At 48.4% G+C, this 14,858-nt stretch overlaps 1 protein-coding gene across 1 annotated transcript; it reads left to right on the forward strand.

The window, feature by feature from the left end:
* Positions 1-5,738: 5,738 nt before the first annotated feature.
* On the forward strand, positions 5,739-14,838 carry LOC128583292 (tubulin alpha-3 chain). The gene is made up of 4 exons (XM_053587433.1): positions 5,739-5,995; positions 7,049-7,197; positions 7,530-8,210; positions 14,242-14,838. Exons 1-4 carry the CDS (start codon positions 5,743-5,745, stop codon positions 14,536-14,538), a joined length of 1,380 nt encoding a protein of 459 aa, XP_053443408.1. The 5' UTR covers positions 5,739-5,742; the 3' UTR covers positions 14,539-14,838.
* The last annotated feature ends 20 nt before the right edge of the window (positions 14,839-14,858 follow it).

Raw genomic sequence — 14,858 nt, forward strand, 5'->3', positions numbered from 1 at the left:
AATAAACGTACTTGTAACTGGAGCTAATTCACGTGCATATTCATGGCAATTTGAATCTATGCTCCCAATTCCTTGAACTTGGCCCAAACAAACTCCTATTGATACTAATTTTGCCTCAGCTTCTTCCTTGTAGCTTGACAGAAGCGATCAAATCCTTTCCTCTTCCCGGGTGCTGGATGGGAATGGCTTTTCTAAACCAGGAAAGGAAGAAAGATTGAGGCGGTGCCGGGACTTTGGGTAGACAGCGGCCTCTTGTTTGCAAAAATCCGAATAAGGAGCACCGAGGTGAGAAGGCCTAGGAAGGGACTGTAGCATAACATTGCCGTCAAGCCATTCGCACAACAAGGGTTTATGTGCACGGCTGCGTCGCGGGTCCTCCAGCTTCACAGCGCGAGGACTTCCCAGAAGGCCCCAAAGCACCTTCCACGACCCGGCTGCCTTCCCGCCAAATCTGCGCCCAATCAGAAAGCGCCACCACTCTGCCTTGAATGGCAACCAGTCAGAAGTGGTATCCCAGGCCTCGGCCCGCCCCCAGAAGTTCTGGCCCAATCGCCTTCGGTTATTGGCGGACCAATCCGCAGCAGCGTGCGCAGCGTGCGCAGCGAGGCCGCGGCAGTTGGGCGCGCTGAGGCGGTGGCGGCGTTGGGCTGCAGCGGCGGAGCTCACCATGGTAAGGTGGGGCCGGGGCTGAGACTCTGCGGACTTGGGACGCGTTGGTCAGACGCCGGGCACGCTGGCCCCGCAGACACCCAGGCAGGAGGGCAGAAGAAGCCGGCCACGTGAGGCGGCCGGAAGGAAAGACCCCGGTGCTGGCCTCGGGGAGAAATGAGGCCAGAGAAGGCCCAGGGTGGGACACGGGGACGCTAGACCGGCCGTCTTGGGTCTGCGGGCCCGAGGACAGTGGTGACCTCAAAGGAGCTAGACAGGGAGTGTCCAGGGTAATGCAGGCGGCACCTGCCAGCGTCTTCCTAGAGATGAGGCAGGGAAGAGCCAGGTGGCAGCCGGATGTGCCAGGCGGGGCTTCAGTCGGTGCTGATGGCCTTGACTCGGAGGGGGACCAGTTGGTGCTCAGTGAGAACAGATAGCGCTGGGTTCCTGAAGACGGCAGGGCATCCTCAAGCTTTCTGGTCTCAGGATTCCTCTGTGTTATTAATGATTACAGAGGATTTGTGAGGTTTATAGCCATCAATATTTGCCAAATTAGAAATTAAAACTGAGTCTCGGCGTCCGTAGCACAGTGGTTATGGTGCCAGCGACAGGCACCGAGGGTGGCAGGCTCGAATCCAGCCTGGGCCAGCTAAACAACAATGGCAACCAAAAAAATAGCCGGGCGTTGTGGCGGACGCCTGTAGTCCCAGCTACTTGGGAGGCTGAGGCAAGAGAATCGCTTAAGCCCAAGAGTTTGAGGTTGCTGTGAGCTGTGATACTACTGCGCTCTACCGAGGGTGACACAGTAAGACTCTGTCTCAAAAAGAAAAGGAAAATTAAAACAGCTTTTAAAATTATGTTTTCATCCACCTGAAGCAACAGATCAACGTAAATAGCAGATAACCAAGTCAAGTCTGAGTAGCTAGTTTTTCAGTTAGTCTTTCAAATAAAAATGGTGTCCCAGTAAAAAAAGTGGATATTTTAGCTTGCAACTCAAACAAATGCACTGGTACTTTTTCTCAAGACAGCTGTAGGTTATTATTGTTATTATTATTTCTTTTTTTTTTTTTTTGAGACAGAGCCTCAAGCTGTTGCCCTAGGTAGAGTGCTGTGGCATCACAGCTCACAGCAACCTCCCACTCCTGGGCTCAAGCAATAATCTTGCCTCAGCCTCCCAAGTAGCAGGGACTACAGGCACCTGCCACAACACCCGGCTAATTTTTGGTTGCAGCCGTCATCGTTTGGCAGGCCCAGGCTGGATTCAAACCCACCAGCTCAGGTGTATGTGGCTGGTGCCTTAGCTGCTTGAGCCACAGGTGCCCAGCCTTTTTTTGGGGGGGGGACAGTCTCACTATGTCACCCTCATAGAGTGCGTGACATCATAGCTCACAGCAACTTAAACTCCTGGGCTCAAGAAGGTCTCTTGTCTCAGCCTCCCAAATAGCTGGGACTACAGGCACCTGCCACAATGCCCAGCTATTTTTTGTTGCAGTTGTCATTATTGGTTAGCTGGCCTCAGCCTGGTTCTAACCCTCCACCTTCAGTATATGTGGGTGGCATCGTAACCACTGTGCTACGGGCCCTTAGCCACAGCTGGGGGTTATTATAGTATGTGCACAAGTGCTTTATGGGTACTCACTCTTTTTTTTTTTTTTGCAGTTTTTGGCCAGGGCTGGGTTTGAACCCACCACCTCCGGTATATGGGGCCGGTGCCCTACTCCTTGAGCCACAGGCGCCCCCTATGTGTACTCACTTTGAGATTTAAAATAATTTATATTTTTATTGCTTCATTAATGACATTCTTAAATGAAACTTGACTTTTTTTTTTTTACCTTGATCTGTGCTAAGATGCCAGCAATTTTACCCATCTTTGCTTATGCATCATTGGTGCAGATGTCAATATGGTAAAAAGGACTGGTGATACTGTCCAATTATGAAATTGCTTTTATTCTTTTGTACCCTGAAAAGGTCTGTGGACCGCTAGGGGCCTGGGAACTCCACTAAGGACTGTTCCTAGGTGGGAGATCAGTAGAAACAATGGCTATTTGACTGGAGGGGGGCAGCTTAAAGCAAAGCAAAGAGAGCGGGAAGGGCAGTCGCAGTCTTGGTACCCCTGACTTGCAGTTTTGCTTTCTGTGATTTCAGTAACCTGCAGTACAGAACAGGTTGAGAAAGAGAGACCACATTCACCTAATAACTTTTATTTAGTATATTGTAATTGTTTTATTACTAGTTATCACAGTTAATCTCTTACCATGAGTAATGCATAAGTTAAGCTTTATCAGAGGTATGTCTGAACAGGAAAGGATAGTATATATAGTGTTTGCTAGAATGTGGTTTCAGGTTTCAGACTTCTACAAAGGTTTTGGAATGTATCTTGTAAGTGTATTTTCAGATTTGGTAGCAGGAAGTGAGGCTTCTGGGTAAGTAGAGAACGAGGTCATCTACCTGGAAGACTTTGGTCTCGAGTTTGAAAAGAATAGACAAAGTTTCAAATAATGTTTTCACATAGGAGGTAGAGCTATCTAAAGAAAGGTAAAATTTAGCCAGGCTCAGTGGCTCACACCTATAATCTCAGCCCTTGGGAGACTGAGGTGGTGGATTGCCTGGGCTCACAAGTTCAACACCAGCCTGAGACAGAGCGAGACCTGGTCTCTAAAAATAGCCAGGCGGGCTTGGTACCTGTAGTTCAGTGGCTAGGGCACCAGCCACATACACCAGAGCTGGCAGGTTCGAATCCAACCTGGGCCTGCCAAACAACAATGATGTATTAACTACAACCAAAAAATAGCTGGGCGTTATGGTGGGCGCCTGTAGTCCCAGCTATTTGGGAGGCTGAAACAAGAGAATCACTTAAGCCTAGGAGTTTGAGGTTGCTGTGAGCTATGACGCCACGGCACTCTACCATGGGTGACAAAGTGAGACTCTGTCTCAAAATATAAAAATAGCCAGGCATTGCGGCAGTTGCCTATAGTTCCAGCTACTGGGAAGGCTGAGGCAAGAGAATCGCTTAAGCCTAGGAGTTTGAGGCTGCTATTGCTATGAGCTATGATGCCACGGCACTCTACCAGGGCGACAAAGTGAGACTCTTTTTTTTTTTTTCTTTTTTTTGGCTGGGGCTGGGTTTGAACTCCTTGAGCCACAGGCGCTGCCCAAAAGTGAGACTCTTATCTCAAAAAAAAAAAAAAGTAAAATTTAATGATTCAGGTGAAGTTGGGAGTTGAAAGTGAAGATTCTTTTTTTTTCTTTTTTGACAGAGTCTTGCTCTGTCACTCCACGTAGAGTGCAGGTAATGTCATCATAGCTCACTGCAACCTGAAACTCCTGACTCAAGTGATCCTCCTTCTTTGGCTTCTCAAAGTGCTAGGATTATAGGCACCAGCCACTGCACCCGGCCTAAAGTGAGGAATGATTTTCCTGACTGCTTAAATTAGTTTCATTAGATAATCAGAGATGTAAGTGACCTTACAGACTACTCAGCTCCCCTACAACCATTTTGTAAATGAAACAATTTACAAAATGTGTAATGGTGCAAGGCCACAGAGCTTACTCTGATCTTGGTGGAGCAGGTGAGTAAAATGTCAAATCATGCATCCTGTGAAATTCAGGGTGTCTGGACTTACAGAAGGCAAAACAAATGACATGGATTTGAAAATGGTGGTGTTGGGTTGATTCTGAAGGACTTTTCCCAGAGTGTTGATGAATTTCTCCTCTGGAAGAGTGAGTTCTTAGGCACTAGAGTTCTTTCTGGAATGGAACGCTTCCTGCTGGTATGATGCTGTATTACATTCATCTTTTATGCTCCTGCAGACTCTGAGACTTGATATTATATAATAGAAAATAGGACTTCAAAGTGGGATTTTAGGTTAGAATTTAGAATGGGTGTGGTACCTCAAATTTTTGCTATTTGTATATTTGTGAGGATAACTTGTCTAAAATCAAACGAGTGGCTGGTGTGTTTACAGTTATGCTTCTAGCAGGAAAGCAATGGTACATTCTAAATAGGTACCTTAAGGAGAATCTTAAAAGGTATTCTTTGCAGGCAGCCGCCCATACCTCTGTGGGTAGGGCGCCGGCCACTTACACCAAGACTGATGGGTTTGAACCCAGCCTGGGCCTGCTAAAACAACAATGATAACTGCAACAAAAAAATGCTGGGCATTGTGGCAGGCAGCTGTAGTCCCAGCTACTTGGGAGGCTGAGGGAAGAGAATCGCTTAAGCCCAAGAGTTTGAGGTTGCTGTGAGCTGTGATGCCATGGCACTCTACCCAGAGTGACATAGTGAGACTTTGTCTCAAAAAAAAGAAAAAGGTACTCTTTGTAAAGGTTTGGGCAGGGTTTTAACACATCACCAGAGGACAGTGCAGTGTCCCAGCACTTGTGATACCTAGGAGCCATTACACTCCTAGGCTTCAAGGGGTGAGGGGAGGAGTGGTTACCAGAAGTTGAGAAGGTGGCTTTATGAAGAGGGCCAATTGCACAAAGTTGTGGCCTTGATAAAGAAACTCAAGTAACCCATGGCAGTCTGAGAGGGAGTGAGCCAAGGAGTGAGCACTGTAACCACACCCTTCTCTAACCTCCCAGTCTTGGTGCTGTCTGCCATTGACCAAACCAACCAGAAGTTACAGGGCAAGGAAGCCCTCTGATACTGTACTCATGAGTCAGCCTTCTAGAGCACAGTCTGATAGAGAATGATAGGGGGTAAATCTAGAGGGGAAGACAGAAGACACACAGTGACCGCCTGGGCTTGGGTCGTGGACCTACTCCATTTTTCCTTCTCCAACTCTATTACCTTATCCTTTGGTCATGATGTAATTAAAAACTGCTACTAGGCATATTGCAGAGTTGATTATTGACACTTCATGGCTTCTAAGTTTTAAATTACTGTAATGTTTGTGTAATGGCAAACATTTTGGTTCTCGGGCCATATTAGTAGCTAGGGAGGTTTAGAACAAATAGTTTTCATGGGAATAACGGATGATCTAAGCCTCCCAGGAAATAAAGACTGAGAAAGCCTTAGACACTGAGGCACTATACAAATAGTAATTTATTATATTTTGCATGCCATATAGTTTCAAATTGCCTTAAAGATAAATGAGTTCACATTTATGTTCTGGTTCCCAGCGCGAGTGTATCTCTATCCACGTGGGGCAGGCGGGTGTCCAGATTGGCAATGCCTGCTGGGAACTGTACTGCCTTGAACACGGAATTCAGCCCGATGGACAAATGCCAAGTGACAAAACCATTGGTGGCGGCGATGACTCCTTCAACACGTTCTTCAGCGAGACAGGGGCTGGCAAGCACGTGCCCAGAGCAGTGTTTGTGGACCTGGAGCCCACTGTAGTGGGTAGGTGTTCAGGCACTAGATGGAGGCTTTCCTGGGGGTGGAGAGACTATCCCGATAAAGCCCCACGTGGGCTCCTTTGGATCCTTGTGGGGAAAGGGCAGGCTGGACAAGCATGTGTCTGTGGTGGTATCAGGTAAGAAACTGAAAGGGTCACGTGTCTGTGGGACCCAGGCTTCCAATTTAGGAAAACCTGACATGCAGGGAACAGCTGCTTTGCCAGCAGTCTGGAGAGATTCACTCTGGTTGCCCCAGCCCCGTGTGCAAAAAAAAAAAATCCCCATAGATCATTCATCTGATTCCTCTAGATTAGAAGCCCCAGGTAGTTTGTAAGGAGAGAGTACCTTTCAATGGCCTCCTAGGAGATGAAAGACTGTCACCTGACATCTGTGTGACCCAGACCACATACAGTGTCCTGAGGGGACTGTCCTGTAGAAGTCCGATTGACCTGGTGATTGCCAGTTTGTGAGGGATTTTAAAGTTACACTCTTTTATTTTTTTATTTTTTTTCTGGAGACCGAGTCTCACTGTACTGCCCTCGAGTAGAGTGCCATGGCGTCACACGGCTCACAGCAACCTCTAACTCTTGGGCTTACGTGATTCTCTTGCCTCAGCCTCCCGATCAGCCGGGACTACAGGCGTGCGCCACAACGCCCGGCTATTTTTCTGTTGCAGTTTGGCCGGGGCTGGGTCCGAACCCCCCACCCTCGGCATATGGGGCCAGCGCCCTACTCACTGAGCCACAGGCGCCGCCCTAAAGTTACACTCTTTAATGTGGCTGTGGGTAGGAAAGAAATGTATCCCTCAGCATTACGGGCATGGGGGTGTGAGAGCTTATTTCCCTTCGCTGGGAACTGCAAGCTGACTTTACCTTCCTGGAGCCATAAGTAGCATTTTTGGTTTGCGCATCACACAGAGACATTTTCACAAGACACTCCCAGAGTTGAACAACAAAGAATAAGATGTGCTCTGTAGAGGTGCACAGTCCCTGAATTCATGCATCTTGGTGAGTACTGCAGAGGTGAAAGACTCAGAGCACGCTCGGTCTCTTTGCAGATGAAGTGCGCACAGGGACCTATAGGCAGCTTTTCCACCCAGAGCAGCTGATCACCGGGAAGGAAGACGCAGCCAATAATTATGCCAGAGGCCATTACACCATCGGCAAGGAGATTGTGGACCTGGTCCTGGACCGGATCCGCAAACTGGTAAGAAGTGCACTGAGAAGGCTTCGTGTAGACCTCTTCTTGGATGGGAGGTCTTGGATGGGCCTTGGGTTGCACAGGGGAGGTGGTTGTGGCAAATATTAGACCAGCATCCCAAGTCCAACTTAGTCTACAACAGTCTTGCTGTGAAGTGTGTGTGGCGATGCATCTGTAGATCTTTACCACCTGCCTTTTTTGCTTCCAAGTGTAAAGCGTGTCCATTAGGGATAATTTGAATCCATATCAACCTGCAGAGGCAGAGAGGTGACGCTGGCTTGTCGGGGGGGTTATGGTGTGGCTTCTGTAGGCATTGGCTGACGTCTGGTTTCTCTCAGGCAGATCTGTGCACAGGACTGCAGGGCTTCCTCATCTTCCACAGCTTCGGGGGTGGCACCGGCTCTGGGTTCGCATCTCTGCTCATGGAGCGGCTGTCGGTGGACTACGGCAAGAAATCCAAGCTGGAATTTGCCATCTACCCAGCCCCCCAGGTTTCCACGGCCGTGGTGGAGCCCTACAACTCCATCCTGACCACTCACACGACCCTGGAGCATTCTGACTGTGCCTTCATGGTGGACAACGAAGCCATCTATGACATATGTCGGCGCAACCTGGACATCGAGCGTCCCACATACACCAACCTCAACCGTCTGATTGGGCAGATCGTGTCTTCCATCACGGCTTCCTTGCGGTTTGATGGGGCCCTGAATGTGGACTTGACAGAATTCCAGACCAACCTGGTGCCGTACCCCCGCATCCACTTCCCCCTGGCCACCTACGCCCCAGTCATCTCAGCCGAAAAGGCCTATCACGAGCAGCTGTCCGTGGCTGAGATCACCAATGCCTGCTTTGAGCCTGCCAATCAGATGGTCAAGTGTGATCCTCGCCATGGCAAGTACATGGCCTGCTGCATGTTGTACAGGGGGGACGTGGTCCCCAAAGATGTCAACGCGGCCATCGCCACCATCAAGACCAAGCGTACCATCCAGTTTGTGGACTGGTGTCCAACTGGATTTAAGGTAAGAGTGGAAGAAGTTGGATCCTTGTACCTGTCAGCCAGCAGCAGGCCTACAGAATAATGCTGCCCCTATGGGCTCAAGTCCTTTTAGGAGATTGCACCTGTTTAAGTCAGCTAGGCAGCCAGAAGAACAAGTTTATTAGTTAAGTGCCTTATACTTTACAAATACCTTACGTACCCTTAGTTTTTACCGTCACCCCTTTCAAGTTTATGGGGTTATATTACCAGTCTCTTACACTTTAGAAGACTACGCCGAGACAGTTTTAAATTTGCAAACCCGGGCGGTGCCTGTGGCTCAGTCGGTAAGGCACCGGCCCCATATACCAAGGGTGGTGGGTTCAAACCCAGCCCGGGCCAAACTGCAACCAAAAAATAGCCAGGCGTTGTGGCGGGTGCCTATAGTCCCAGCTGCTCGGGAGGCTGAGGCAAGAGAATCCCTTAAGCCCAGGAGTTGGAGGTTGCTGTGAGCTGTGTGAGGCCACGGCACTCTACAAAGGGCCATAAAGTGAGACTCTGTCTCTACAAAAAAAAAAAATAATAATAATAAATTTGCAAACCCTCCTGAACAGTGATTTCTAGGGAGAAATTTATTGATAATCTTGTTTTTTCGTTTTTGAGATAGAGTCTCACTATGTCACTCTCAGGTTGAGTGCTGTGGCATCACAGCTCACAGCAACCTCACAGTTGTCATTTTTGTTTAGCTGGCCCAGGCCAGGTTCAAACCTGCCAGCCTCTGCATGTAGGTGGTGCGATGACCACTGTGCTACAGGCGCCAGAGCCTCTGGGGAGAAATTTAAAGATCGTCTGGAGCTGGGCATAGTGGCCTGCACCTCTCATCCCAGTTATAGGCTAAGGCAGGAGGATTACTTGAGGCCAAGAGGTTGAGACCACCCTGGGCAACATAGCAAGACCTCATACCGAGAGATAGCTTGAATGCAGGTCCTGGTCTCCACTACTCCCTTTAGAGTTTTTCCAGGTTCTGTGCTATCATTTTTGTATGTTAGAAATGGTGGGTTTTGGGCGGCGCCCGTGGCTCAAAGGAATAGGGCGCTGGCCTCATATGCTGGAGGTGGGAGGTTCAAACCCAGGCCCGGCCAAAAACTGCAAAAAAAAAAAAAGAAAAAGAAAGAAATGGTGGTTTTTACACTCCCCATAACCTTATCTGTTATCACTAAATTTTGGGCAATGCTAATGTTTCTGTAAATAGAATTTTAATGCATTATGCAGTGTTTTTTTATTTTCTATCTTTTATTTTTTGAGTCAGGGTCTCACTTTGTCACCTGGGCTAGAGTGCATTGTTATCATCATAACTCACTTATGTAGTAGTGTTTTCTTTGGAGACCAGAACAAATATCTGCTCTTTATCCAAACCAGACTTCACACACAAAATCACATAGACCTTTTCCTCACACACAAAATCACAGATAATTAGGTGGCTCCTTATACATGTTTAGTGTCATGGGGAATTGTCTTCTAAGGGAAAAGAACCATGTATTTGGAAGGCAAGTAATAGAATGTCAGGCTCTGAGACCCTTTGTGATTGCCAAGGTACATGACTTGCCCCATCTGTGTTGATCAACTTTGTGCCCTCTGGTTTGTTTTTGTTTGTTTGTTTTAAGAAAGTCTCGCTTTGTCACCCTCGGTAGAGTGCCATGGTGTCACAGGTCACAGCAACCTGCAGCTCTTGGGCTTAGGCGATTCCCTTTCCTCAGCCTCCCAAGTAGCTAGGACTACAGGCACCCGCCACAACGCCCAGCTCTTTTTTTGTTGCAGTTTGGCCGGGGCTGGGTTTGAACCTGCCACCCACAGTATGTGGGGCTGGCACCCTACTCACTGAGCCACAGGCACCACCCTGCCCTCTGGTTTGTTAACAGCCCACAGTCATTTTCCACATTAGACAAAGCTATAGACCCAAATGAGTTTCTCAGGTGTTGGGGGAGAATTGCAAGTTCCAGGGTCATTCCTGATTGAAAAACTTGAAAAATATCATTATTTTGTGTGTATCTTCTTGTTTCCACGTGGATAGCCATAGCTTACTTCTAAACACACAACATGTTGAACTTGTCTGGCCTTTGTAAGCCCCCCCTTTACAGTACTTTGACACAGACCATCTCTTATTTTTCATCTCACCTTAATGAGATTATCAGATTAGCCTTTTTTTTTTTTTTTTTTTGAGACAGAGTCTCACTATGTTACCCTCAGTAGAGTGCTGTGGCACAGTTCACAACAACCTCATACTCTTGGGCTTAAGCAAGTCTCATGCCTCAACTTCCCAAGTAGCTGGGACTATAGGCACCCCGCCACAACGCCCAGCTAGTTTTTGTTGCAGTTGACATTGTTATTCAGCTGTCCTGGGCCGGTCTCAAACCCGCCACCCTCAGTGTATGTAGCTGGCGCCCTCACCCCTGTGCTACAGGTGCTGAGCCCAGATCATCCATTTTTTTTTTGTTTGTTTTGTTTTTTTTGTGGTTTTTTGACCGGGGCTGGGTTTGAACCCGCCACCTCCAGCATATGGGACCGGCGCCCTACTCCTTGAGCCACAGGCGCCGCCCAGATCATCCATATTTTTAAGTTGATAGATTTAAAGTGACTCAGAAAGGGTAAAATCTGTAAGTGTCGGGCAGCGCCTGTGGCTCAGTGAGCAGGGCGCCGGCCCCATCTGCCAAGGGTGGCGGGGTCAAACCCAGCCCCAGCCAAACTGCAACCAAAAAATAGCCAGGCGTTGTGGCAGGCGCCTGTAGTCCCAGCTACTCGGAAGGCTGAGGCAGGAGAATCGCGTAAGCCCAGGAGTTGGAGGTTGCTGTGAGCAGCACTCTACCGAGGGCAATAAAGTGAAACTCTGTCTCTACAAAAAAAAAGAAAAAAAAATCTGTGTCACCAACCTGGAAATACTTAAGAAATCTTACAGAGGAAAAGCTGAGTGCAGTAGCTCATGCCTAGCTATAATCCTGGCACTTTGGAGAACTGAAGTGGGAGGATTACTTGAGACCAGGTGTTTGAGACCAGCCTGAGCAAGACCTATCTCTATAAAAAACAGAAAAAGGGCGGCACCTGTGGCTCAGTGGGTAGGGCGCCGGTCCCATATGCCGGAGGTGGCGGGTTCAAACCCAGCCCCGGCCAAATTAAAAAAAAAAAAAAAAAAAAACAGAAAAAATTAGGTGTGGCAGGCACCTGAGGTCCCAGCTACTGGGGAGGCTAAGGCAGGAAGATCTCTTGTGCCCAGGAGTTTGGGTTGCTATGAAATATGATGAAGCCACTACAGTCTAGCCCAGCGGTTCTCAAACTGTGGGTCATGACCCACAAGAACTGTATTAAAGGGCTGTGGCATTAGGAAGGTTGAGAACCACTGCTCTAGCCCAAGCAACAGAGACCTTATCCCACACACACCCAAAAAATCTTACATAGGATTGCAGACTTTAAGATGTTATAGGTAGGAAGTGAAACTTCCTATTCTGGTTCTAATTACTGAGCCTCTCCACTTGAGCAGAGTAATTTTTCTTTCAGTAGCCTCAGCTGGGAGGCATCCTGAGCGATACTGTGCCTTGCCCACGTTTCCTCTCCTAGCTTAGTCTCTTTTGTAGAGACAGCTCACAGCAACCTCCAACTTTCTGGTCTTAAGTGATTCTCTTGCCTCAGCCTCCCGAGTAGCTGGGACCACAGGTGCCCACCACACGCCAGGCTATTTTTTTTGTTGCAGTTCGGTCAGGGTCAGGTTTGAACCCACCACCCTCGGTGTATGGGGCCGGCACCTTACCAGCTGAGCCACAGGCGCTGCCCTAGTCTCTGGCTCTTGTGAAACAGTAGGAACCTGGTCAGTGGGAGGGAATAGGAAGTTGCAGCCTCTCTTATCCCCACAGAAGACATGGTGGTCCCAGATTCTCTGAATTCCATCCCACCCCCACCCCTACCTTTTTTTTTTTTTTTCTCTTAAGAGACAGGTTCTTGCTCTGATCCCTAGGCTAGAGTACAGTGACATGATCATAGCTCACTGGAGGCTCAAGGAATCCTTCTGCCTCAGCCTCTTGAGTGGGGACTGGGACTGTAAGTGCACCACTACACCCACTCAATTAAAAAAAAAAACACATTTTACAGGTGAAGGACTTGCTATATGATAGCCCAGGTTGGTTTTGAATTTCTGGCCTCATGCAATGCCCCAGCCTTAGCCTCCCAAAGTGCTGAGATTACAGGCATAAGCCACCATGCCCAGCTTTGTAAGTTCTTTTTTGTCAGTCTGTGATTTGTCATATATATTTTAACACCATTTGCCTAGGGATGCAGTATCTTCAAAGAGTCTTTCATGTTGAAAAACGTTTTTCTCTGGCTTGGTGCCTGTAGTACAGCGGCTAGGGCACCAACCACGTACACCAGAGCTGGCAGGTTCTAACCCAGCCTGGGTCTGCCAAACAAAGACAACTAACTGCAACCAAAAAATAGCCGGATGTGGGCACCTGTAGTCCCAGCTACTTGGGAGGCTGAGGCAAGAGAATCACTTCAGCCCAAGAGTTGGAGGATGCTGTGAGCTGTGATGCCATGGTACTCTACCATGACATAGTGACTACTTGGGAGGCTGAGGCAAAAGAATCACTTGAGCCCAATAGTTAGAGGTTGCTGTGAGCTGTGATGCTACAGGACTGTACTGTGACATAGTGAGACTGTTTAAAAAAAAAAAAAATTTTATCTCAGAAAAGTACTTATATGTGGCCAATTACTTAAACAATTTGTAAGGGTAAAAAGTTGAAGTCATCTTCCCTTTTTGGCCTCTGAGTGACATTCTGTACGTATTCAAGGTACACTCACTGGCCTCTTCTTATGTAAGGTGATTTTGGCTGACAGAGGCCAGCGGATTTAGACAAAGGATGCAAGTTCTTTTCCTGTCGGTGATAGACCCAGTGGCTGCACACAAGTGGCCACAGAGAGGAGGAAGCTGGCAGCTCTTCCACTTGGCCTGGCTTTAGTGTTACGGGAGTGTAGTTCTCCCCCGCCCCCTTTTTTTTCCAAGGTAAAGAGAGATTTTATTTAGGAAGAACAAAGAGAAAATTTAGAGCACTTCCAAAGAGAGTTGGAAGTGGGTCCCACTCAGAACAGAAAAGGTGAGAGAGACCAGAGGGCAATTTTTTTTTCTTTTTTTGAGACAGTCTCAGTTTGTCACCCTTGGTAGAGTGTCCTGGTATCATAGCTCACAGCAACCTCAAACTCTTGCCTCAGTTTTTCATTTTTAGTACAGATGGGGGTTTGTGCTCGCCTCAGGCTGGTTCTCAAACTCATGAGCTAAGGCAGTCCACCTGCCTCAGCGTCCCAGAATGTTAGGATTACAGGTCTGAGACAGCAGGCCCCACCCAGAGGGCAGTTCTTGATCAGGGTATGGACATCCCCCTTACCCAATACCTTTCTCCCTGCATTTTCCAACCCGGGTGGACCCTCCCTCAGTGTGTGTCTAGCTGCTGCCAACTGCTTACCGGGGAGTAAAGGGTCACCATCTCAGCATATTCCAATGGGTATAATAATTTAGCTGGGTCCCTATGATGGACAGTTGTTTCAAACTAAATACTTAAAAGTCTTGGGCGGCACCTGTGGCCCCATATGCCAGAGGTGGCGGGTTCAAACCCAGCCCTGGCCAAAAACTGCAAAAAAAAAGTCTTTATAAATGTAGATTCGTGCTGTTGTGAAGATAAATTTTTAAAAAGTGAAATTACAGGGTCCTAGGATACTAAATGTTCATAGGTAATGTCAAGAAAATATAGCATCAATGGAAAAACCCAGCCGGGTGCCCTGGCAAGCGCCTGTAATCCCAGCGGCTTCCGGAGGCTCAGGCAGTGGGGTGCCCGCAGCCGGAGTCTGAGGTTGTAGTGAGCTACCACGCCCACTGCACTCTGCTCAGGGGCATACGGTGGGACCCTGTCTCAAAAAAAAAAAAGAAAACATATAGCATCAGTTTTTACAGGCATTGTTTGAACTAGATCCACATCAATTTTTAATAACCTACTATTTCTGACACCAATATAAATTTCATTTGTTATTCCCTTTTCTGGCAGGTGGGCATTAACTACCAGCCCCCCACCGTGGTCCCCGGGGGTGACCTGGCCAAGGTGCAGCGGGCCGTGTGCATGCTGAGCAACACCACCGCCATCGCGGAGGCCTGGGCACGACTGGATCACAAGTTCGATCTCATGTACGCCAAGCGGGCCTTCGTGCACTGGTACGTGGGAGAAGGAATGGAGGAGGGGGAGTTCTCAGAGGCCCGCGAGGACTTGGCAGCTCTGGAGAAGGATTACGAAGAGGTGGGCGTGGATTCCGTGGAAGCCGAGGCTGAGGAAGGGGAGGAATACTGAGGGGAAGGCGTGGCAGGTGACCATCCCTTTGTATTCTCCCCACCATAATGTTACAAGATATATTTACTTATTAAAATTTGTGTATTGAGACATCATCTGCCCCTGTGACGTACTCTGACAAAATTCCTCCTCCACATAACCTGCCCTTTCCAAGAGGATTTCTAGGGTAAAACGTCCATTTGTTTCTTGTCCTAAGTTAAGGGTGTCAGCCGTTCCAGTTGCTGCAAACTTCCAGAAGGCAGGCTTCACAGGGCAGGGCTGCGTGGGGGAGGCTCCTGAAACGCTGAACTTCGGCAGGACCCCTGCGCCTGGAGGGGACG

Source organism: Nycticebus coucang, chromosome 4 (genome assembly GCF_027406575.1).
Source record: "Nycticebus coucang isolate mNycCou1 chromosome 4, mNycCou1.pri, whole genome shotgun sequence".
In the NCBI taxonomy this organism is placed as follows: Eukaryota; Metazoa; Chordata; class Mammalia; order Primates; family Lorisidae; genus Nycticebus; species Nycticebus coucang.